This window comes from Leptosomus discolor, chromosome 6 (assembly GCF_034619465.1).
Source record: "Leptosomus discolor isolate bLepDis1 chromosome 6, bLepDis1.hap2, whole genome shotgun sequence".
NCBI classification, from domain to species: Eukaryota; Metazoa; Chordata; class Aves; order Leptosomiformes; family Leptosomidae; genus Leptosomus; species Leptosomus discolor.
Window position 1 is genome coordinate 5,424,099 of NC_141396.1, and position 23,669 is coordinate 5,447,767.

At 39.1% G+C, this 23,669-nt stretch overlaps 1 protein-coding gene across 4 annotated transcripts in view; it reads right to left on the reverse strand.

The window, feature by feature from the left end:
- PLEKHA1 (pleckstrin homology domain containing A1) overlaps positions 1-23,669 on the reverse strand; it is a 38,804-nt gene that overhangs the window by 12,965 nt on the left and 2,170 nt on the right. For 3 of the 4 annotated variants that reach the window (XM_086466351.1, XM_086466350.1, XM_086466352.1), the window contains exons 2-6: positions 10,112-10,272; positions 7,397-7,453; positions 5,883-5,928; positions 3,795-3,892; positions 1,113-1,244 (exon numbers count right to left, since the gene is read on the reverse strand). In XM_086466351.1, the coding sequence (XP_086322477.1) occupies positions 1,113-1,244; positions 3,795-3,892; positions 5,883-5,928; positions 7,397-7,453; positions 10,112-10,252 (474 nt within the window). In that variant the 5' untranslated portion in view covers positions 10,253-10,272. Of the gene's footprint in view, positions 1-1,112; positions 1,245-3,794; positions 3,893-5,882; positions 5,929-7,396; positions 7,454-10,111; positions 10,273-23,669 lie in introns of those variants that run through there. The other variant, XM_086466353.1, reaches the window with a different exon arrangement.

Below are 23,669 nucleotides of genomic sequence, written 5' to 3' on the forward strand. Positions count from 1 at the left end.
CATCTGTATCTTTAACACTGCATAGATTCTTCTCCCATGAGCTTGTCCAATCTCTCAAACTCAGGAAAGTTTCTTGCATCCATGCCATCTTTTGACAAGGAGTACCTTATTTTTTATTACTCACTGGAAGAACTCCTTCCCTTTGTTTCACCTGGTTACACCAGTAGCTTTGTTTAAAAGCCCATAGCTCTCACACAGGAAAAGACAGTTTACACCATCCGCTCCCGCCAGTCCTGATTTTGTAGAGCTCTTACGTCCTCCTTCAGTTATTTCTTTTGCACTACTCGATTGTTCCTCATATGGAGATCATTCCACATGAACCAACCACCCTTGAAATCTTTCTCTGAACCTTTCCAGTTCTAGTTTTTAAGATGAGAACAAAACTGGACACAGTAATCAAGGTCTGGTCAGAGACAGGATGTATACAGCAACAAAGACATTTTCTGTTTTGCCTTTTTTTTTTTCTGGTAACTCCTAATAATCATGGGGTTTTTCCTCCACTGTTACTGAACACGAACATGATATTTCCATAGTGTGACAGTAACTCTTACTTCTCACTCAAGTGGAAACGATTATTTCACAATCTAGTACTTTCTATAAAAAACAGGATTGTTTTTCTCAGAACCCCGTACATCATGTTTATTTTCACTCGCTGTCTTCTTTGTCCACACATGCCATTTCATAAGGCCCTTCTGCAACAGTTTAATCTGCCACCATCCTTACTACCTCGAATAACACAGTGTATATATAATCAGATGACTTAATCACTTCCTTTTTTGCCCACTTTTCCTGGCAGTTAAAGACAGACTTGTGGCATTAACACCAACGATTCATTTCAGACACCCACAAAAAGGCGTTTTCAGCATATTAACTGATATCTGTGGGCAAAAAAAAAAAAAAATCAATACTCAATTCCTTAGCCTTGTACAATTCTCTATAATGTTGTATAAACCCAGTCAGTATCAATAAAAGGTGTGGATCAAAGTAGGAGTCCTCTGAGCAAGGTGAGAAGCCGACAGCTGCGCTGTGATACACGACCTATTCTCACCTGTCAAACAACAAAGCTTCCTTATTATTATCAAATACCACCACTCTGGTTTTCAGGGTATTACCTGGGTAGGTGTAATGATAGGAACACCGCCAACAATTTCTGTCCTGTAAGAGACTTGCTTCTTTCCACCTGGGCTTTCAGCTTGACGATTTGCATTATCCACGTGACACAGAGGATCAGACTGCTTTGGTACCTGGAAGAAGAATATGGTAATTAACCCAAGTTTTCTGAAGACCAAAAAAAAGCCCTAATCATTACTCAATAATTTTTGTCTTCAGCAGGATTTAACAAATGTTGTAAAAGGCTAGAAATGGCTTACATGAAAGTTTGTTGCAATGGCTATGCTTTAGGCCTCAGAAGAATTGGTGCCAATAAAGACATTTCACCAGGTTTCTTGAATTCTAAAAATCAATTCCCAGCTTTGCCCTAAGTGCTACACTTGACCTTCAAGAAGAACTCCTAATTTGTAGAACTGGTTCTTTATTTTTCACTTGCTTTCACTTCTAGCAATAAGTGCTTTAGACTGGAGACGCCCCAGTGCCTGCAGAGCTTGTGCAGTAAGGCCATAAACTATCAAACAGGACGCCTGACCATATGACATTTGCACTCACATTCCAATACCTGGCACAAAGACTGTGCGTACTGCCTCCATTAACCCTATATCTATGGCTAAATTCTGTCCAAAATGACCCTAACCACCTATTTCTAACTATCATTAACTGTTAGTTCCACATTTGAGAGAACTATCTAAACCAATCAAAACACCCCAGAAATTGAACTTCCCCAGTAAGTGTTTTGAACTGTTTACTCAAATTTCTGAGTTTGTGCAAGAAATAAACATTTGTAACCTAAGAAGTGCACTAACTGGCTACCTAAGACACTATAAAATCTCCTTTCACCCCTAATATTAATATAGTAAATTTGAAGAGACTTCCACAAGAAGAGATCAAGAGTCTCACACCATCAACCTACTGGATACTGACACAGGACATCCAAATTCCTTCAGAAAGAAGGGTCACAAATTCTCTTTACACAGTGCATTACCACGCAAGACTGGCACAAGCAGAACTTGAAACTGAACTGATCCAGACAGAAACAAAGCTACTTTATAGCCTGCTGCGATTCTAGTTCCTATGCCCAAGACTACTTGTTCTACAAAAAAAACCCAGCCTGCAAAGAAGTACAAACAGTGCCGAGAGCACAAGTGTCAGCCCAGGACAGCTTCCTCCCGGCCAGGTGACAGTGGCACTCAGCAGCTCGCTCAGCTGTGGCGTCCGGCTCGTCCTCTCACTTCCACCGTCCCCTCAGCCTCGCACAACGCCCAGCTTCGCACAGGCACAGGGCGATTCCGTTCACAGCCGCGTCTGGCGCTGAAGGATAAGGCGCTCTCCAGGGCACACGGATCACAGGCCTCAGCCTTGCCAGAGAAGGGGCTTGTAGCTACAGCTTTATGGGTAAGTGCTTCGGCCGCCACAAACTCCTACTGAAAAACGTTACAGACCAAACCCACCACCGCTTTCTCATACGAATGCGTTTTCAATCAGTACTCAAACAGGTACACAATGTGCTAGACTGCAAAGGCTCATAGTCATTTTGACATTATTAGCACTCAGAGTACTAAAAAACGCAATGAAATTGGAAGAGTACCATCCACAGCAAGTAATGCTCATATGAAAATTAATAATTGAATGATCTTAATTATTTTATTAAGTAATTGGCCATACTAAATACCCTCTGAACAGATTAACAGTTCAAAGGCTTGTTCCTTCAAAGACAAAAATATAATGATTTCACCAGCCATTTAGATACCGGAATTAAAGATATGACAAACAGCTTTCAGACTGAATTCTGATTTGGTGCAATTAATTCTTTATTCACTCTTTCTTGAAATGGAAACAATTCAAGCCTGGTTGTGGTGTGTCCTCCTTATGAAAAACCCAAGTGAGAAGGCTTCATTTTTCTATTTTTTTATTTATTATTCGTAGTAACATTTTTATAACTCCAAAGGAAGGGACACATCCAAACAATGCACACAGCTCACAGAAACATTCCTAGATAACCTAAAAATGACAATGTTACTGACAACACAAATATGCACATCTATGCTCAGAACCCCTTCTGTGTATGGGTATGCTCAGTTCGTGTCATCAGTTCCCTGAATCTGGAGGGAAAACAAAACCATAACTTCTGCTGCCTGAAAAGACTGAGGTAATACAGGGTTTTTCTATCATGCAATAACAAGCTGTCCTAGTACAAATCAGAAAAGTAACTTAACACTTACCAGGAGAACGCACTAATGTTTCTTTGAATGGATGTTACTTGAAATCAGGAGGGAGCCTTTGGAACATGGCACGTGTTTGCTCATTAGTTTAGTGATACTTTAAGAAATACAGACTTTTGACACCAGGCAAATGTACGTGTAGCTTTTCACTGCTTGCAAGTGTCTTCTGGATAGTTCAATTTTAAATGTGTATGGCTAATTTTAAATTATTAGAAATGACCACATGCCTTAATGAAAAAGATAATCATATTTTTGTCCAATTTCCAAAGCAAAGAGTCAAATGTACTCAAGTTTAGGGGGAGTTCTGTGCAGTTTCTCCATGTCTTGGAAAGCCAAGCCAAGAGTTGTTTGTAGAGATAAGACGACTAATATAGCATAAAAACGGGAGGCAAAGGTTACATTTAAGCACCTTGAGACAGTCACCATTTGAAAGCATTGCTAAATATCAACGCAGCCACTTACTGTGATTTTGGTAGCTTTGTTCAGAACATTTACCCATTCAACTAGGTCCTGCTGATCATTGGCTTGTAGAAAGTATTTTCTCATCCCTGCATTCATAACTGTTAAAAACCATTATGAAAAGTTAACAACACTGAAATTAAAGAGCAAACTTAACACCATCATAAAAAGATTTGATTTCAGATGGAAAATCCAGCTGAATTATTTAAGCTCTCACGATACATACATCCATTTGACAGGCTTGCTTTATTCTAAAACCCCCTTTTTTTCTTTTTAAGCTCTCCACTTAAACAGCATCATATAGAATTTGTTAAATTGTTTTTATTACCTAGAAAAAAGCCTTGAATTTTATCAGAAATTTCTACAGCTCCATTTCCCTTTTCTCAATTTCCCGAAGCAACCAAGTTTTATACTTGGGGACTTCTACAATTTCTTGTTTTAATCATCTGACCAGTATCTGTCATCCTTTGCAACACACTCGTTAATGTGACTATGATCACTGATTTTATTTTATTTTTCCAATTTGTGGAAAAAAAATCGATTTTGATTATTAAGTATATCATGCTCAGAACCAAAGAACTTTAAAATAGCCAGAACATAAAACGTTGTTTTACTTCAGTGACTTGGCAGAGAAAGCTTATTTTTAGTAAGTTTAGATATCTACCTGGCAACACCCAGCGTACCTTTATCCAAAAAGGACAAACCTATTTCTGTGTAACAGTAAAAAAAAAAAAATCACAGCTGGTTTTCTACAAATTTTACGAAATCAGAATTATCTTGAAATTAGTTTTAAGCTGAACAGTGGCTAAAACCTTCCGAGAACTTCGAAGCATTGAAGCTAAAGTCCGAACAGATTTCACTGCTCTACCCACAACATAACAGCACTTCAGGTCATCGCTAGCAACAAACACACGCCAGAAACAACTACTCTTTACTCTTCTATCATCTTTCTCCCCAAAGCGGATGGTTTAATGCAAACATTATGAGATGCAAATATAAATTCAAAATATAGAACTGTACAATGAGTTGACTAAAACAACTGGTATTTAAAAAGACGACAATAAATGTAAATTTTTCCTCTAAAAAGTACCAAAAATGCTTTAGTAAATCAGAAATATTAAAGACTTTCAGCCAGCATCTTGGATCACTAAGGCTTTTTGGAGCTGACCTACTGACAAGTGCAACTTCACAACCGGTGAAGACAAACACCTCTACAGATGCATGTGCAGAGGAATCTGTAGATGGCACTGAACTGACACACTAGGCACTCGTCTAGAGTCCCTGAAGCCCTGCACACAGGCGTGATCTACCAAGTGGCTCATGAGCTCCAACACAGAGACTGCACAATTCCGGTGGAGTTGCACGTGGCAGAGGACACCTTAACTGTCACAAAACCTTCAGGCATTTTCGGTCCCTTCAGCTGAGCCAACACTCTTACAGGAACGCAGCCATAAAGAACGGTTATCCATAAACAGAACAGAGGCCAATTCCAGTCTCTACACATACTTTTGTGAATGCCAATTACTTGTCAAAAATATCTGGAATTATGGTAAATTCTGGACAAATTACTTATAACAAAAATCTAAAAAAGACCACGAGGGGCTTTTATGATTATCTAAAGCTTTTCTTAACTTTAAACAAGTTTAAGTACCAATAAACCTAGAAGGTACCCCAAGCAAATTCTTTTTCTTCAGTGCAACAATAGAGGCCGAAACTTAACCTAAAAGCATTGACTCACCATATTTTTAGATCGGTAATATGGATTAAAATAGTTAAATTACTTGTCTTCATAGCTGACAGGCATGCCATGTTTCTGAAAACACCCATCATTTTTTATTAATGCCTCAAAAATTTCAAACATCTGAAAAACAGCTCTCACCTACTCCTCATTAAGCTGCAATATGAAAAGCCACAAAAACACCTTATAAAGAAGCCAACATTTCCTTCACAATAAAGAAGAAACACTCAATATAATTTGTTTTTAAAGAGTACCCTACCAGCTGTATCTAGTAACACAATTGCAGAACACTTATCTTTGTTCCAAATTTCTGAGGAATGTACTTGACACACATGCCACATACAAGAACTTACCAAAACAGAATTCTGCCTTTGGCCTTAGCTTAGTTGCATCGCTAACCTAGTAAGGAAATTAAGATTATAAATATCACTGTGCACACAAAATATACATCAGATACCACCATTTTTTTTTTTTCCTCTTTCAAGTGGCTAAATTTGAAGACCAGCAGCAAGCTTGTTAGGAATAAAGATATACAGATGCAACAAAAAATACTATACAAAATTCAGTTCAAGATGTGCAACCTATAATTAGGACAGATTAAACCATATGTTCCTATTCCTTAAGTTTAAGTATTCATTACCAGATAAATGTCGAAACCTGAAGACATAACACTTCTACTTGCATTTTGAAGTTCTATGACTCAACTGAACTAAAAATTCAAGGACATTTCATCCCGTCAAGGGCATCAGTTGTATTTTGGTTCGTTAACAAAAAGAATAATAGCCACTTTTCTTCAGGAGTCTACAACATCGCAGGGCTGGGGAAGGAAAGAAGCGGGTGCCCTGTTTTGAGAGGCGTTGACATTTTTACATTACAGAGCACTTCCATCACGGGTGGGGGAGAAAGCAAAGCAGTCTCCCACATCAACACCTTTTTTTTTGGCCACACATCCTATGCAACTAGAAGAACTACGGCAAGTTAGAGAGAGCATCCGCACAGGAGGCACACTTGAGCTGCCTTCAAAGGAACACACACACAGGTGCAAAGGCACAGGTGACCACCCCTGCTTCCACTAAAAGTGAGACACAAGATTTCAGATTTCTCAAGATGACAGCTGTCAGGTTTGGGACAAAGTAAGCACAGGAGGAGGAAACCAAGAAGGACATGAGCAGGTCTGCAGACATTTCTGTACTCGTGATATAACCGTATCTTTTACAAGAATAAAGAGCACAAAACCAAGGAAGGTGAGAAGATGCAGTATGACAACAAGAAAAGCAAAGGAAGGATGAGAAACGAGCAGAAAGACAAGAGAAGGTAAATTATTTTTCTCCACTTACTTGTTAATGCAGTATCTGCTACAAATTTAACCACAGAGTTTCTTGGTTCACAGTTTTCTTTCAGACATATTTGGAAGTGAGCGTATACAAAGTGTAATGGCCTACGTATTTTCTAGAAATTTTTCTGTTCTAGCTGCTAAAGATCATTATTACTTGCAAACTATCACACCCAAAGACTTATCTTCCACTAGGTAAGTGGCCTGTCTTTTCTCCAAGACTAATTGGAATTCAAATACTCCTAAAGAACTGAAACATACAGTTCAAAAATATTAATTCTATGCAGCACAAAGACCTGCCATTTGAAATCACAAAACAAATCTAAACAACACAGTAATTAATCTGTTCTTATTTCAACTTGACACTATTGAAGTGTTTGTAACACTTCTCCAAAACTCAGGAGTAGCACACAAGCAACAAGCTTCCCCTGTGCTACCTAAGAGGCATTTAAAACTGTCTAAAGTTGAGGCCTTCAGAAGAGGCTCTTGGTAGTTATCACCAAAAACTTAGCAATGTCTTAAACATGATCTTACCTTTGAAATATAGGTAAGTTTAATGACTCCAACGGGTGGAGATCCAGAGGGAAGATTCTGAAACAAATCACGTTACAAAGTGAAAATAGTTTATTCCCCTAACACAGTCAGTGTTCACACATAGAAAGCAATTCCATAAACAAACAGAAAATCCTACCTGTTTTTATAGACAATACACAATGTACGCTCGAAACAGGACCTAAACTACTTGTTTATTATACACACATCTGCTAATCAACTAAAACCAGAAAGACTCCTAGTAACAATACAAATAGTAATTGTTTCAGAGGCGTACACATTTTACTAGAGGAAAAAGGATTCTTGTGGGTCTGCATCCAGGAAATCCGGAAAGAATACTTTTTCCTTAACAGATGTTGGCGTCTTATGTATTTCGAGCAGGGCAGGCGGAAGGGACAAGAAGTGACATGCATTTATTATGTCAGATACTTCAAAGGCCATCTAACATACGTTCCAAAACAGACTGAAAAATCATAGTCTTATCATTTAATGTTAAAGTTATTGCAGGGAAAGACCATGATACTTCCTAATCTTGCAGTTAAGCCTACGTATATTTGCAATCCGAAAAGGAGCTGCCTGTGGTTTTTGCATCCTTGCTTAACATGCTGGTCTTAACGCTCACATTGCTACTCACAACCAGCTAGTAGCCTAGAAATAACAGCACTTAAAGATCTGAGCATCACAAAACATGGTTAACTTATTAACTGTTTCTGACGAAAGTCTTTCTAATTTTATTCCTCCAAATAGAGCATCGTTTTCCATACACTCTTCTCCATTACAATTTTTACTTTAAAACTATGTTTTATGTTTATGCCCTTTATGTTACAGCATCACTCTTCCCACTACAGGCCTCCCTGGAAACCACAAGAATGGTACTGCATCTGCTCGATGATCCTTTCCCCAGCTGAAGTGCTCTTCATTGCTCTGTGGTGCCCCATGAACTTCTGCGTCACAAAGAGGAGCCTAATGCTACCCCCAGAGTCAGGCAGACAGACAAATAATTTGTTTATACTCCATTCCTATGTCAAAGGTAAGAAGTAGGTTAAGTTCAGTGTTCCCAGCCTATAGTGAAATTTAAAAAAAGTCTTCCCATTCCGCCCAAATAAATTTAAGTTTTACTTTATCAGAATGGTTTTGATCCCAGCATACACCAGTTCCATAATCTTTATATTAGGACAATAATGTGTGATTAATGGTGGATGTAAAAACATCGTTTCTTTGAACAGATGAACTGATTTTCACAGATACAGCTAGAGCACTTCAATCAGCAAAAAAGGGCCCAGTGAAGTTCTGCACACACCATAGACTCATCCTGTATGAAGAGTTTCACCACTTCAAGGATTAAGAATGGTCACCACATAGTGGCTCTGTAAAATCTCTGTTGTTCTTCAAACTAAAGCAGTGGAAGTAAATCAAGAAGCTTCAGCTTGCCTCTTGCAAGGCACCTTTTCATTTGTACACAAATGCTAACACTAAAAAAAACCCCAAACAAGGAAAGCTTAAACTAAAAACCCTAGGAGGTGTGCATTGCAAACATCATTAGTCTCAAAACTTCCGAAGAATTGCAATTTGTACAGCATTTCATGGTTTTGCCCACGTGCCCTGGTTATATCATGGAGAAACTGAGAAAAAGAATTGCTTTGTATCAGTCATTGAGATCAAACATTTGGAGTCTCTCTTATTTCCAGAAATTTCTTTTCTCTCCTCAGGAAGAACTGCTAAATGCTTCAGTCCCAGGTCACATGCATCGAGCTGCACATTGTTTAATGTTATTTTCTTCCGTCGGTTCCTCTGAACAGTAGATTTTCTACTGCATTTTAACTCCAGTCTTCCTGGCAGAACGGTACATGAAGATTCTTCTGGCAAGCAGTTGTCAGCTGACCTAGATCCTACGCTTTCACTGTCTCTGTACCCAAATCCTGAGCAATGATCTGTTCTCTCCTATGCTAGAGAACACACTGATGCGTGTACGTTGTAAAAGCAGCTTTTATAGAAAAGATGCTCTCCATGACGGATACAAGCTTTCCTCATTCCTATCCCATTCATGCTGTACTGGAATTGCCAGCATCGTTACAAATTACCTCGACAGAATCAGTCATTGAGAAGCACAGCAATACGAAACAGCTAACTGACCCATGCAATGCAAGGAAAACCACGTACTTCCACACGGGGTTAAAGGTGAATTAAAAGACCTGAAACAATGAAACCAGTACGTGATTCGGCTCATCTGGTTATATTATAGAGCACTACCTGGTGCCTGCCAGAACCTGCAACGCACGTTCAAGACACTTGACAGGAAACAATAAATAGAGCACACCATGATTCAGAACGAAGAACTGATTTACATGTGGTATCAAATTCAGATTCCTGTCTCATCCTCAAGTCTGCCAATACTTAGATTCCATATATCGGTAATTCACTGACGTTTGAGTTATTTTTAATGGTTTACTACTAGCTGCAATTCATAATGTTTTAAGTAGAAATATCAATTCTATTTTTTCTTTAAAATATCGCACGTATTAGCAAAGAAGAGACACTGATTCACAGTGATCTCACATGCGTAACTCCCCCCCTCCCCCGCCAGCTTCCAGGTCCATAAACTAATATCAAACCTCATTTTTCTTAAGTAAATTTGTTAAAGATTTGAAAACATTTAAATTGATAGAAGCCAGATAACTATTGCCAGGAACATCTCACCTGTGGGTTATCCATGTACCACACCAGACTATCTTCTCGTGTGTCCAGAATGAAGTACCGCCGCAGAAATTTTCCACTATTCTCATTTTCTTCAATATCTAGGAAGCCACAAATGCGATTCTGACGATCCACATAAGGCATTTCTGACTCTGAACATCACACTGCAGAACAGAAAGCATAGAAGGTAAGCAAAGTTCCTCTTTACTAATTTTAAGACTGTGTCTGTGTCTACCCATGACATTTTGAGCCATTTCAACTAGTGGCTTAAAGAAGTTTCTACAGAAGACTAAGTGAAGCGTAGCTGCTTCCCCCCACTACCACGGCTGAACTTTTAGATAGGTCTTTCTTTCTTCTTTGGAGCGTACACATAGGGTACACTTCAGATGTCCAATACCCTAAGTGCAAAGATACGAGTGGTAAAGAGAAGATGAGCATCAAGACTAGTTTATACAAAATCACTGAAGAATAATCAAAGATTCTCTTTCACAACTTGTACAAAGTTGAGATAACGCTAGGTTTACACTTCCTTCTTTGACATTGCCTTTCATGGTCAAGAAACGATCTTTGTCAGCAGCCCTACTGTTCAACGTTATTTTTCATATTTTCCTTGGGCAAATTCAGCAAAAAGGCTTTTAGAAACATGGTGCACATTTTTCTTTCCTCCTACAAAAATAATTTAATGTCTAACAGTGTCCAAGAACAGACATCTTCTCACCCTTATACATCAAATAGCCAAAATGAAGTTGTGTGTGCAGCCACAGAGATGTGAACGCACTTGCTAGTCCAAACCTGAAATCCTCAATATCCACATGGTGCTAAGTTTGAAGGTGGTAGGCTTTTTTTTTATTTATTTTGGGGTGGGGGTGTCTGTGTGCCTTTTTTTGTTTCGCTTAAAAAAATTTAAAAAAATAACAATCTGTACTGCTGACCACCTATTGCCATTTTGCCTGCTTCACCTTTTATGGCTCTGTCTTACTGCAGCCTATTGCATCATTTTTTTTGGCTTCCTTTTATTTGACAGGACAGGCATTTCACCTTACGAGCGAGCCTTGTAAGACCAAAGATGAATTTGCATACTCATCTAAAAATGGCAATAAACTAACACTTAAATATGATAAAAATCAGGTCAATGCCAATCTTTCCCAGAGCAGGAAAGAAACAATGCTGTCTTTGTTACAAAACTCAGAAATAGTACATATCTAAAAATATTAACGTGAGACATAGAAGGTTTAAGCACTTCACACTTTTCATAACATCTTCCAGCTTTCGCTGTATAATATAGAAATTTCTTTTTAATATTTATTGTAACTGTTTAGCTTTACTATTTCCTTACTTAAAGCTATTTGATTTAAATATAGTTATGAACACCTACAATGAGGCAGACACCTGGTAAGGATCTATATCTAGCTATTGATACACCACAGCAAAACATGATACACCAGTAAGCACATTCTAAAGTGTACTTTGAGGAATCAGATATACAGATAAGCACACATTTATTTGAGGGGATCAGATATACAACATGTAGATATATGCTTGTATTTACAGCTGTCACTTTATATGACTAATTAGAATACCAGACAACTTTTTCTTCAACCACTTTGAGAAAATTTAAAAAAAAAAATACTATTGTCATGATTCCAATACCATACTAGAAGAATTTCTAGTAAACAGTATTAAGTCATTTAACTCAGTCTGTAAAAGAACCTTTTTTGTCCTCAACAGCAAACTAATCCTCTGGTGTGAACTCAAAGTCTGATGCATTTAAGTTTGGCATCAGGGATCAGGTCTAACAATCTCAATCCAGCAGTACTTGCAAAAAGTTGAAGGGATTGCAAGAGCATAGTGATGGCAGACTATCAAAAACCGTAGTGATTTGGGTTTTTTGATATAAGCTATTAAATTCTAATGTTTACTGTATTTGTGTACAACAAAGTTAATGCACTTTTGTTTGAGATTCAAGACATTTTCCCTATAGCTACAACGCCATCAAATGCGTATAAGCCTTCCATTAAGCACTACACTTTTTTGCTTCTCTTCCTACCTCCAAAAGGTAAAAGAGCCTCCATATTTAAGGTCTGCCACAACAGTTTAAGTCTTCAAATGCATACGTCTGTTCTTCAATAAAGTCACAAAATTTACTACGGTAATTAAATTTCTCTCAATTCCTCATAATTTAAATATCACATATCTAAGCCAAGTTCTGTAACCAAGTTGTAGTCATAAGGAACAGCAAAAACACTTGAGCACTCTGAAGACAATGTCATAATCGTAATGAACACACATCAGTAACTCACACGCTGGCTCTTGGGAGCACTTTACACTGAAACAACATCTCCCTATAAACACATCTGTAGCTAGGGGCAAGCTTCAGGGTAGCTGGTCTCTAAATTATACCTCTAAGCTGGCAGAACTTGGCATCACACATTGCTTTCATTTAAGTGAATATAAAAGTTGTCATTTACCAGTATTGTCCTAAGGTGTGCCAGGTGGTCCCTCAACAAAACACACAGCACTTCCAGGACACCATTTCGGCTTAATACCAACAGTTTATGAAGCCCAGAAAAGCCTTGTGCCTAAAAAAAGGCAAATATTGGCGGCTGGTTTCCTGTTTGAGCAGGCTTAAGCTGTGTTCGCTGCAGATGTGAAGAAAACGAAACAAGGAAAACTTGTTTTTGAAACAAGACACAAATTGATTAAGAATCCATGAATAAAACCAACTGAACTTTCAAAGCGCTTTTCGCCTATAGGAGAATCTATGTTTCAAAAAGCCTTTTAAGAAAAATGAAAGGAGGATACTCATAATGCTCCATTATGAGCATACAATTAGCTAAAGTTGAACTACTCCAATACTTCTTTTTTTTTTCCCCAGGGCAAAAGACAAAATTCAGCAGCTTTCTCTTATTTGTCAGTAAGCCAGTTTTCACAGAAAAAACATCCTGAATTCATACAGATTTTCTAACTACTACTAGCTAATTCCTAGCCTACAAAGTGATACTATTTGCAGTTCAATCGTCCTCTAACAAAAAACCAGGATAAACTCTCATGAATTAAAACACTTAAGTTGTATAACTGCTGTTTTCTTCAGATTAGTTCAAAGTTCCTTACAAGATTACTGACATCTACCAGACCGACACTCTAAAAGAAGGAGATTAAAAATACCCCTCTAACTTTATTATAAAACTGGAATCTAACAAAATCATGCAATTGTTTTCCAGTTTTAAAAGTCTGCTTCCACCATATTATGCCTTGGCAAGATTCCACTGTAAATTAATACCAATTCTATTCAGCGTTCATTAATGAACCACAATTTGTAGTGCACATTAAAAAAAAATAAATCAATTTGTGCCTTTCTTCCAGTTACTACAGCAATTGAACACACATGACAAAACCACCACCACAACACCCTTCCTGGCAACTCCAGACAGACGAAAAAAAGCAACAGTGATGAAATTACCACATTACTGCTAAAGATTCATTAAAAAATTGCAGAACTCCAACATTAATTCCTCAGTGTAGGAAAGCTGGCTGGAAGACCACCAGCCTAACAATTCACTAGAACTTCAACTTAACAGTGTCTTCAGAATACAGATCCTGTCTTAGATACGATTTATTTTACATTAAATTATTATTCCAGGTGATCAAAAATCTGCAAGCCTGTGTGCATTTTACAGCTCTTATTACAGCCACACTTAGTTATTCTCTGCAGCCGAATCTGCAGCACAGAACAGCGTAATAACTCCTCTTTTGGAATCAAGTATTATAAAAAGATTATGAGCTCTTAAGAGAGAAAAGCCGAAGGCATCAAACCTGTTAACAGAATACATAGAACTTCATTTGATTCTGCCTTCCCTCCCTGGAGGGTGGGGGGCCAGGGAGGGAGGAGACACGGGTCGAACACACAGTGCTACTTCAGAAAAAATATCCCTGTGGCTCATTTCCTCTTGGTGCTCGCCGTAATTCACCAGAAGCTAAAATACTTTTGAAAACCCATTTTGTGGTGTATATATTGACACTTACATGCAAAAATTCAGAAACCTATGAGCTCCTTGAAATTCCTTCTTGGAATTATTGTGTCCTAATCCAACAGGTGGTCTCGCTTATTTTTGAAGCCTTACATCCCTCCTTCCAGCGGCAGTGTACTAATTTAAGTAGGTACGTACCTCATCAGCCCAGTTTCTCTCAGGTTTCTCCTCTCACCACACTCTTCCTGTGAGGTACACCATATACCAACATTCCTCAACATTTATATCACAAACTGAAGGCTGCCTGGCCTCCTGGGCACCACTATAAATAAAAATGACAGATCACCTTCTCCCAGTCTGTAACTGTAAGCGCATGACTGCACAAGCAGAACCTGCAGAGGCGCACAAGCATCTCGGTTTTACCATTTATAACAGACTGCTTAAACTCTCCTACATTAATTTCTATTTTTAGTTGCACACCAGCACCTGCTCTTCAGTTCACCTCCTTTACAGTCTGGCTGCAGCCTCCACAAGTACGACGTCCGTACGAGACTATTAAAGCGGCATGCAAGGTAACAGTTCTATGGCCCAATCTCTCCTTTGACAGCTAATGCCTGATTTCCACAAGTAGGCACAAAGCATGGACCGCTGGCTTACTGGAGAAAGTGGAACTTTGTATGAATAAAGAGATCGTGCAATAGGCTTTGCACTATCCACAAGAAAGCATAAGAAATACAGCAAGATGAGCACGGCTCCTTAATACCTTTTAGTTTTATTTCACAGGTGCTTTCCTCCAGCTTTGTGTTAATTTTATTGTTGTTTTTATTTCTTTAATTTAGAGTGACACTTCTACTTCCTGCTCTATTAGTGTATGGACATTTTGAACTTTGGATTTAACTTACCACAGGGTTCATTCTCTATTAGCCAAGAAGATTAAGAAACACACATTACCTACTTACTCATCTCTATGAAATGATGAACAACATCCATAAAACTACACGATAAATACAAAATGATGCCGTGAGTCATGCCGATCCCTCCTCCCCACCCCCCTTTTTAGGCTCTATTGACACTAGCTCCATCACCACAAAGAGAAGGTAAAGCAGCATCCCCAGCAATCTCCAGTCCTTCCTGCAGTTCCAGGGACAGCTTAATTATTGAGTGCTCTTGGCTTTTGCCTAGGCAATTACTAGCAGCTTCCTGCTGTAAATCAGCTGCTCTCCAGTCGGTCATCTCTTTCACTGGCCATTTACTCCATTTGCTGACTCCCAAGGGTAAGGGATGAGTTCAGACTGTCCTGCTTACACCTTGCAGAACACAGCGATGAAAGCTCTCCTCCTTGCATACATCCAGGACATCAAAGAGGAGAGGAAAAAAAAAAAAAAACCCACAAAACAACCAACCCAACCCTGCGACAACCAGCACAGAACAGTCTCTGAAAACAAGTCACATAAATCTTCCAGGACAGTTGTTCAAACTTCTTTATTTTCAATCCTTGAAAACCTCCCAGCGGAGGCAGAACACCCTATAGATAACTTAAACTGAGAGATGACGTCTCTGCTCATCTTTCACAAAGCCTGCAAAGCTACGTTTTCCTAAAACTCAAAACACGACAGAAAAACGCTAATCCAGGAGCTGGAGAGATGACTTGGGTGCAACTCTGACAATAACCAAAGACAATTTAGGATTGACTGTTTTAAAATGACACTCTGAGCTTTTTTTTTTTTTCCAAAGATCCTTCGATGATTCATTTTTGCTCTGGAGGGCACAACAGACATTGTGCACTTCTGTTGAACAAAGACATGACTTTGATTTGCTAGAAGCAGCTGAAACTATCAGCAACATTTTAACTACATCTACAAAGGAGAACTGGACATCTCCAGGATATGCTGCCCCCTAAATTTAGATTTTTTTTTCTCTAAAGGGGTCAAGAAGGAAAAAAGCAGCCGCAAAAGGCCAGTATTCACCTGGAAGAGAATTCCTATGCACAAGAAGTTAATCTTCAAAATTAAAAAACATTAAATAAGTACCAGGTAATACTCTCCTATCCCTGATGAAACTATGAGGCATAGCAAACAACACATCCCTCCCCCAGTACCTATCCAACCTCCAACCTGGCCACAATATAGAAGAATCATCATTTGCACTGATGAATCATCTCACAAAACCAGCAGTCTTATCTTGCACTTAAGTCTTACTCAGTCATCATTCTGTTTTCAAAACACATCTGATCTGCTGTTTTCCAAGAAGACTTGTTAAGTCAGGGTAAGCCAACATTCCCTTCTTTTCAAGTGTACCTCAGCAAGTCAAATGACTATAATTTTATTCCACACTCAAATGCTACAGCATTAATCCTGGGTGCAACACCCACATATAACCAACGTGTATTAAAATACACATTTTACAACAGAAAAATCACAGCATACAGTGTGATACACCTTTTAGTACAGACTGAATCCAGTAAAACCTGCAACACACCACAACCCTTGGTACAATAATAAGCCACTGAGAAACAGTTGGCTCAAACTCAAGCGAAAAACATTCGAGACGAAGTTAACCAGAAAAGTTAATTCACTAGACCGAGCTTCACCACAGCACCTAGAGAGGCACCCAACGCCAGCATCAAATCTAGGTACGAGCTGTTAACATATATCAGCAGAAAGTTCAACATTAATGTTCCTACAACATTTTTAATTTCATTAACGCAATTAATGAACGCAGCCCACCGCCTCCCTCCCCGCAGCCCAGGCCTCCCACAGCCACGTCGGTCTGCCTCCCAACTCCAGGCACAGCGCTTGCCAGAAAGCCGCCATCATTCACCACCCACGACGACATCAACCCCCGCGCAAGCGCTTCATCTTTAGGCTAAACTGCAGGAACGCTGCCTTTGCCCAGGTAAGAGTTTCAGTACGTTTTAGGGGCAGATCAGGGTTCTAAGGAAGATGTTCTGAGGTTACCCAAGCCCATCCAAGTGCCAGTGGAACAGACTGGCACTTCCTAAAAAACTTTTGCAGGAATTTCTAAGTGATATTCCATGCTCTTAACTACTTTCCTCCATTTTAAGTCTTTGCAATAGCAGCCAAAGGCTTTGGGATATGATGAAATGAGGAAATGCACTGCACAGGATGCAAAATTCCTCTCTATCATTGATCCCTTAAGACAGCCAAACCAAAAAGCCTCACCTATTAATGTTTTTTTGCCTAGCTAAAACAAGTATTTTAATTGTCCCTCTAAATGCACTGAGCTAACACAAATAAAAGGAAGCATCCTGTGCGACGAGGCCATTATAAAAGACACTCTTTAAATTTATCTATTAATAACTTATGAGCAATGACTAGCCCAGAAACCAATAAAGTAAAATAACAAAGTTAAAATTGAAAGAATATGTTCAATAGCGCAAAGTTTTTACAACAGTCGGAAGTAGAGTTTTCATCACTTCATATTAAACCTAGGTAATGCGAAGTTACTCAAAATGAGATATAACCAGAGATGGAACAACAGAGGAAACCAAAATATAGTTACGCTAATTCACTTTGAAATCTCATACAATTTTCAAAACAAATTTTTAAAAGCTTATTAATTTCAGTTACAGACTAGTTAAAATACTTAATAACGCAGGTTCAGAGTTGATTATTATTTACAATTATTTTTAATGTAATTATGGGCCTTCTGAAAATTTCAAATAGGTGCCGTATGTAAAATTCCAAATATGACAAATTAGGTCGTTGAAAACGCTTACATGTGCATTGGTCTATAGACTGTTCCATTCATAACAACTAAACCAAATTAAAAATTAAGCAGGGAATAAGCACATTACTTATTAGGTTTACTCATTATTACTAGTTACTCATTAGTAAAAAAACTTTTTCATTTCAATTACTAGTAACTGTTTCATCTAGGCCAACCACTTCAAGGACTCCGATTCCACACACTGCCAGCTATTTCCAATTCAACCCAACCTTGTCTTCAGATATGAAAAGGCAAGAGTCTCAAAAGCATCCCAACGACTTTGAAGCACAAAGACTATCTCCATCAAACTACAAAGCCTGATGAAGCTTATTTGACTCGAGGAAGCTGAATACAAAAAGAAGGTGAGGCTGGTTAAAAAACAAAGTTCACCATTTTTGAGCCAGTGATGCTCATTTTCACTTTGAATCCTGGGTACAAACTCACCAGCACCAACACACAGAGACCTTCTTCCTGTGAAGAACACAAAAATCAAAGGCCAGCTGGTTCAGAAATTAACAAGTTGAAAATCTCTCTTCAGTTTTCAGAGTGCTCTTACGTTGTTACAGAAACAGCACTATGTACATAAGGCTGTTAAATTAATTCCAAAAGTACTACTTAAAAAATTATCTGCCTCAGTAGCACCAAAACGTTGTGCTGAAAACTGGGTAGAAGCCAGAGGGAAACTTAAGAGAGCACTGCAGCTGTAAAAAATTACCTTTTATATAGATCCAGAGGCAAGTTCCAAATTTAAATGCAAGACTATCCTACTCAGACTAATTCCATTAAACTGTACATATTTAAGACACTCTAAAGCCAGCTTTGAAGAGCTGAATACCTGCAAACTGCGATTTCACATTACATTTGTCTCCTAGTAGCACAGAATATCACAGGCCATCTGGACACACAGCCAAGACAACATCTAACAATTTTGTTAACAGTGAGCCCAGAACAAAGCAAGCAAGCATATTCTTTAACACCTGTAACCAAACTGTGGAGTCTAACAAGGACTGTAAATAACTGATTTTTCCAGTTCATTTAAAGTATCAAATAATGAAAAGAACACTATCATATGAATATTTAGTTTGACCTTTAAAAATGTAAAAGGATTTAGTGAAACCAAAGCATACCAAGCAAGTAACCAATTACCAAACCTGATTGTATAGATCTAATTTAGCAAATTCAATGCAGAACACAAAAACGCAATGGTTCATCTACATTAATACTTTGGGAAGGAAAAATCGTTGCCATTAAGAATTCATCTCACTTATTTTAATACTGTGGGACTTCATGATACAGAAGACCAAGTTCAGTTCACTGCACAAGCCACTATGTGGGCCACAACTCCTGCTACTGAGCAGACTAGACACCTCCTCCAGAATCCAGCTTACTTATCAATCATGTTAGTACAACAGAAGGATTCACAGCGATTAGGGCTAATCTCAGAGCTCTTCAGTAAGTGCAAGTTTAGCGAAAGTTCTTTAGGAAGAATAAGGCTTTGTCTGTCTCATGTAAGTGAACCAATACTCATGTACAGAACACATGCCAGCTCCTGGTTACCATGGTGGGAGGAGAAAATTAAGCTCCCAGCAAATGGAAACATTTTCAGGCCATTACTTCCCCCCCCCCCCCTTTTTAACACTTCTTAAATTAAGAAAACGAAATCCCACTCTGCTATATTTAACAAAAGTCTCACCTGACACAGAGAGAAACCCCATAAAACAAAAGCTTATCTGCAACGATAGGTTTGGTAGCACAGTGCCAGCACGCTAACGCTGCGCTTGAAGCACATACTTCGCTGTAATTTCTCACACAATTCACTTCCAGCAGCTTTCCTCCTCAGAAAGCAAGCCCTGAGCCCAAGGAATTGTCCTCACGTCAGGTACAGCCCACGTCTGGTTGCTGACCTCCTCCCTTACCTTTCCTCTTCTTTGTGACACAACACAAATACCAGTTTACTTCACAGCTGTTGCTCTGCACTGACACTGGTGTTTCTCAAAGCATAAATTACGATGCACACGGAGGATAACAACACTCCACCTCCAGAGGAATCCCAGTGCTACCAGGAAGTCGTCAGGCTCCGGGCACCCTGCAGGATTGCTGCCTGACCTAGACACAGCCAGACGGAAACACTCAGAAGAATTGCAAGTCCTGTGCATGTGCAACAACATGCCTGGAAATCCTGAACTTACCAGGAGGATGCAACAGTCCGGTTTTCAATTTGCTGTACTGCAGCCTTCCCCCAAGAAGGAAACAAATGGCCCTCCCTAAGAAATCCTGCTTCTCCACCCAAAAATCGGGGCACCAACACAAATTAGCAAGACAGTATAAATAAACTACAGCACCTACAGCGAACCTGATTTAATTTAAGGAAACAAAACCCATAAAGCCTGAAGTCCTGAATAAGCAGGAACATTCTGAAGCGAGAACATCCTCTAAGCACTGCTACCTAACTTTGCAGTTAGCTACTGCACATCCAGGCACCGAGCCTACTAGCTACACAAATAACCTGCCAGATGAATTATTAGTACAGCTTAAGTCTCCATTTGTTATTATAAGCCTCCCTAAAGAGTTAACTAATATATTTAACAACATCTTTTGAAGTACAGTTTCAAGAGGACTGTTCGCTCTTACAACAAACCTGACATGTAACTGTTTTAGCACTTAACAGAAGAACACTTAATTAAGTCACTAGTCTGAACAAGTTCAAACACATTTGCTTGGACAGGGGATGTAAATGTGGTGGGTACCAAAGCACCCATGGAGAGCATACACATCAAAACAATTACATATTGAACTAATGAATTTATCACCTAGCTGTCAGTGTAGAGAGTCTGTTCCTGGGAGTGTTGACTCTCAACAAAACACATTTGCAAAGCTTGATAATTGCTGTCTAGTCTACATTTTCAGTTTATAGCAATGACAATACCATCTCATATTTCCACCAGAAGGATTTTAAATCCAAAATTCTTTTAGCTCTAAAAAGTTAATAAAACCACTGCCCTTTAGAGGTGGCTGCAAATTCTTTTTCCCCTCGGAGGAGTGGGGAGGTAGAGAAGCTATCTTTTCTCAACCTCTTTCATGTGAAAAGTCAATAAATCAGACTGAACTTAAGAGATTCTGCCTATCATGCCAGCAGAATAAATGAGCAAAATTGATAGCTAAAACATATGGATGCAATGTTAGCTAGAATTAAAAGCATGTTCCAAAGAAGAGAACAGTTGACACAGGAACAGGGACAGCTTTGCTGTTGCTCCCTGTGTGGCAGAATCGTAATAGAAAAGATTTGCTTGGTTCATTCCTGCATTCTAAGAATTGCTTTTGGACTTTGTTAAACAGGTAAGGCAACTGCAGTGCTCGTTAAAGTTTTAAGGACTCTCTTTTTAACTGATCCAAGAGATTTCCAGTCAAAACTTTTTCCCCCTCATTTTTCTGATTTCACTCCTTCTGCCTGGAGCTTACCCCTAGCTTTTAACTGGGGCAGTCGCTCCAACCTTTCCCTCCCAGCACCACGGAGCTATATGCCCCACGCTACCACCGCACCTGAACACATCAAAACCTGACTGACGTACCCTTGTAACGCTTCCGCGACACAGAGAGCTGCAGCAGCTCCGCAGTTTCAGTATGAGAGCGGAGGGACAGAGAAGCAGCTTGTCCCAGGCCACACAGGAAGCTTTTGGCAACACAGTGAGCTGAACCTGTTTCCCAAGTCCCAGAGCAGCAACCTCACCATTGAACCACCTTTCTTCTACATAAAATACCTGAAACTATTCAGATTTTCAAGGCAAAGGCATATGTTCAAACCTGAAAACTCTTTAAACTGTTGAATGCCACAAACGTCTACCAGACCTGCAACTCCCTAACTCGTGCAGATAACATCTGTTAAAAGTGGCTCATACAGTTCTGCACCAGAAAGCTTAATAAGTTCCTTCTCCCAGATTAAAGAAACACCTACACATTCTAGATGCTTCTGCAAGTCCCTGGAGGAAGAAAATGCTGCTTAGTACCAAGACAATGAACCAAGCTTCCTTCCTCAACAGCAACAAAACCCTGCTGTTTTACCTCGCACTAACAGGAAAGTGTTATTTATAAAATTGAGCCATATCTTTGGACTGGATGATCTCAAAAATCTTTTCCAACCTGAATGATTCTATGATTCTACATATCTAAATGTTTCTCTGAGTTCAGCTACAGCATCAAGATGAACTTAGACTTATAAATTTTCAGAGTCCTAATTTGAGAGATCACTGTAAGAGTAAAAAAAAGATTTTGAAATATCTCCCATTCCAATTCATTTCAGCCACGCAGTGCACTGAAGCATAACTTCAAAACCTGAACTTGAACCACACTTGTTACTCAGACCTCTTTAGCAGGCCATTTTTTTTAAAGCAGCTACATTATTCCTATGTGTCAGATAAGCTCACTAGAACTTTGGTATTCATGTTTCTGATATAATTTTATAAAGCATTGAGAGCAACAGTTCTAGCCCTGTCTGGTTGCATTTAGGCTCAAAACCAAAAGAGTACATCTACCGACTGTCGCATTTCTTGTATCATTTGTTTCCTGGTGACACCTACAGCACTTCCTCCGCTTTGTAAAAAAGTTTTATGCTAAAGCCAGTTACCTAAATTCCCGTATTTTGGCACTGAAGTAAGCTGCTACCCTGTATTTTCATGCAATTACACAACTGCAGAAAGGTTTATCTGGCTCCAAACCCCAGTAAGTATTTTCTAAGAATGTTTCTATTGTTCATAATTATCAAGGGGAAAAAACCCAACACGCCACCATCTTGCAAGGAAGATAGATGCTCTCGTACCACAAGCCATTGTTTAGACAAATGCTGACCTACAGCTGGATACAAGGAAGAGTACACCGCAGCATGCGAGGAAGCTTCTCCTCTACAACATTCACTCACTTCCCAGTGCTGCTGGTTTGCCGCATTTTGAAGGAACTAAGTTTACTATGATAACTGTCAGCTTAAATAACAGGGAACATTTAGCAATAAAGACATCGATGGAATTCTAAATCTACTAAAACAGATTAAGGATTTTGTGGGCCTGGCAGTTTGGGCTGTGTCCAACACTACACTGGAGACTGCATGACAAGCAGAGATCTGTCACATTTCAGTAATGTCCTCAAGTTCTTTCTAATTTGTTACAGTCAATAAAAACTGACTTTTGCATTTTCTGTCTTCTACACAAGCTTTCTGACACACAGTCAGTCAGCCTTTTTATTCCTGCTAATACAGCTCCCTTGCCTTCTGAAATAAGCCACAGCTACCTGGAAAAACCAAGGCCTTTTCCTCACATAAGCGCCTTCCTTATTCCTCATGCATGTGTCTGTCTTCTGTCACTCAGTTATTACTCCTGAGGAAGAATACATACAGGGGGAGAGGAGGAAAAGCATTAGGATGCTCCCTGTTTGCTTCATACACTGGTTCTTCTTGGTCTCTTCTCCAATTTATAGGAAAGCATCTGCTCCTCTGAAACATTTAAACACTGCAATATACGTGTCAGTGACTGCTGTGCATCTTTACTTCCGCCCTTGAAATGCACAGCTATATAATGGAACATAAGGACGACTATGGTTAAAAACCACAGAAATAGCTTAAGAAAATAGATGTCATCTTCACAATTTACTAACTCAGATTTTCTACACTAATAAAATCGCAATGTTTAGTAACTGCAAAAAGAACAAGAGTCACACAGTTTTTCTTTTTATGCAAAGCTGTCTCAGTGATTTCTAGGATCCACAAAACCTCCCTGTATTATCTCTTGAATTACCACTTTCTGCACCATCACTGCTTATTCATCCCCGAATTAAAAGGCTCCCCTCCAAATATCAACCAGGCTAAGACTCTCTCTCTA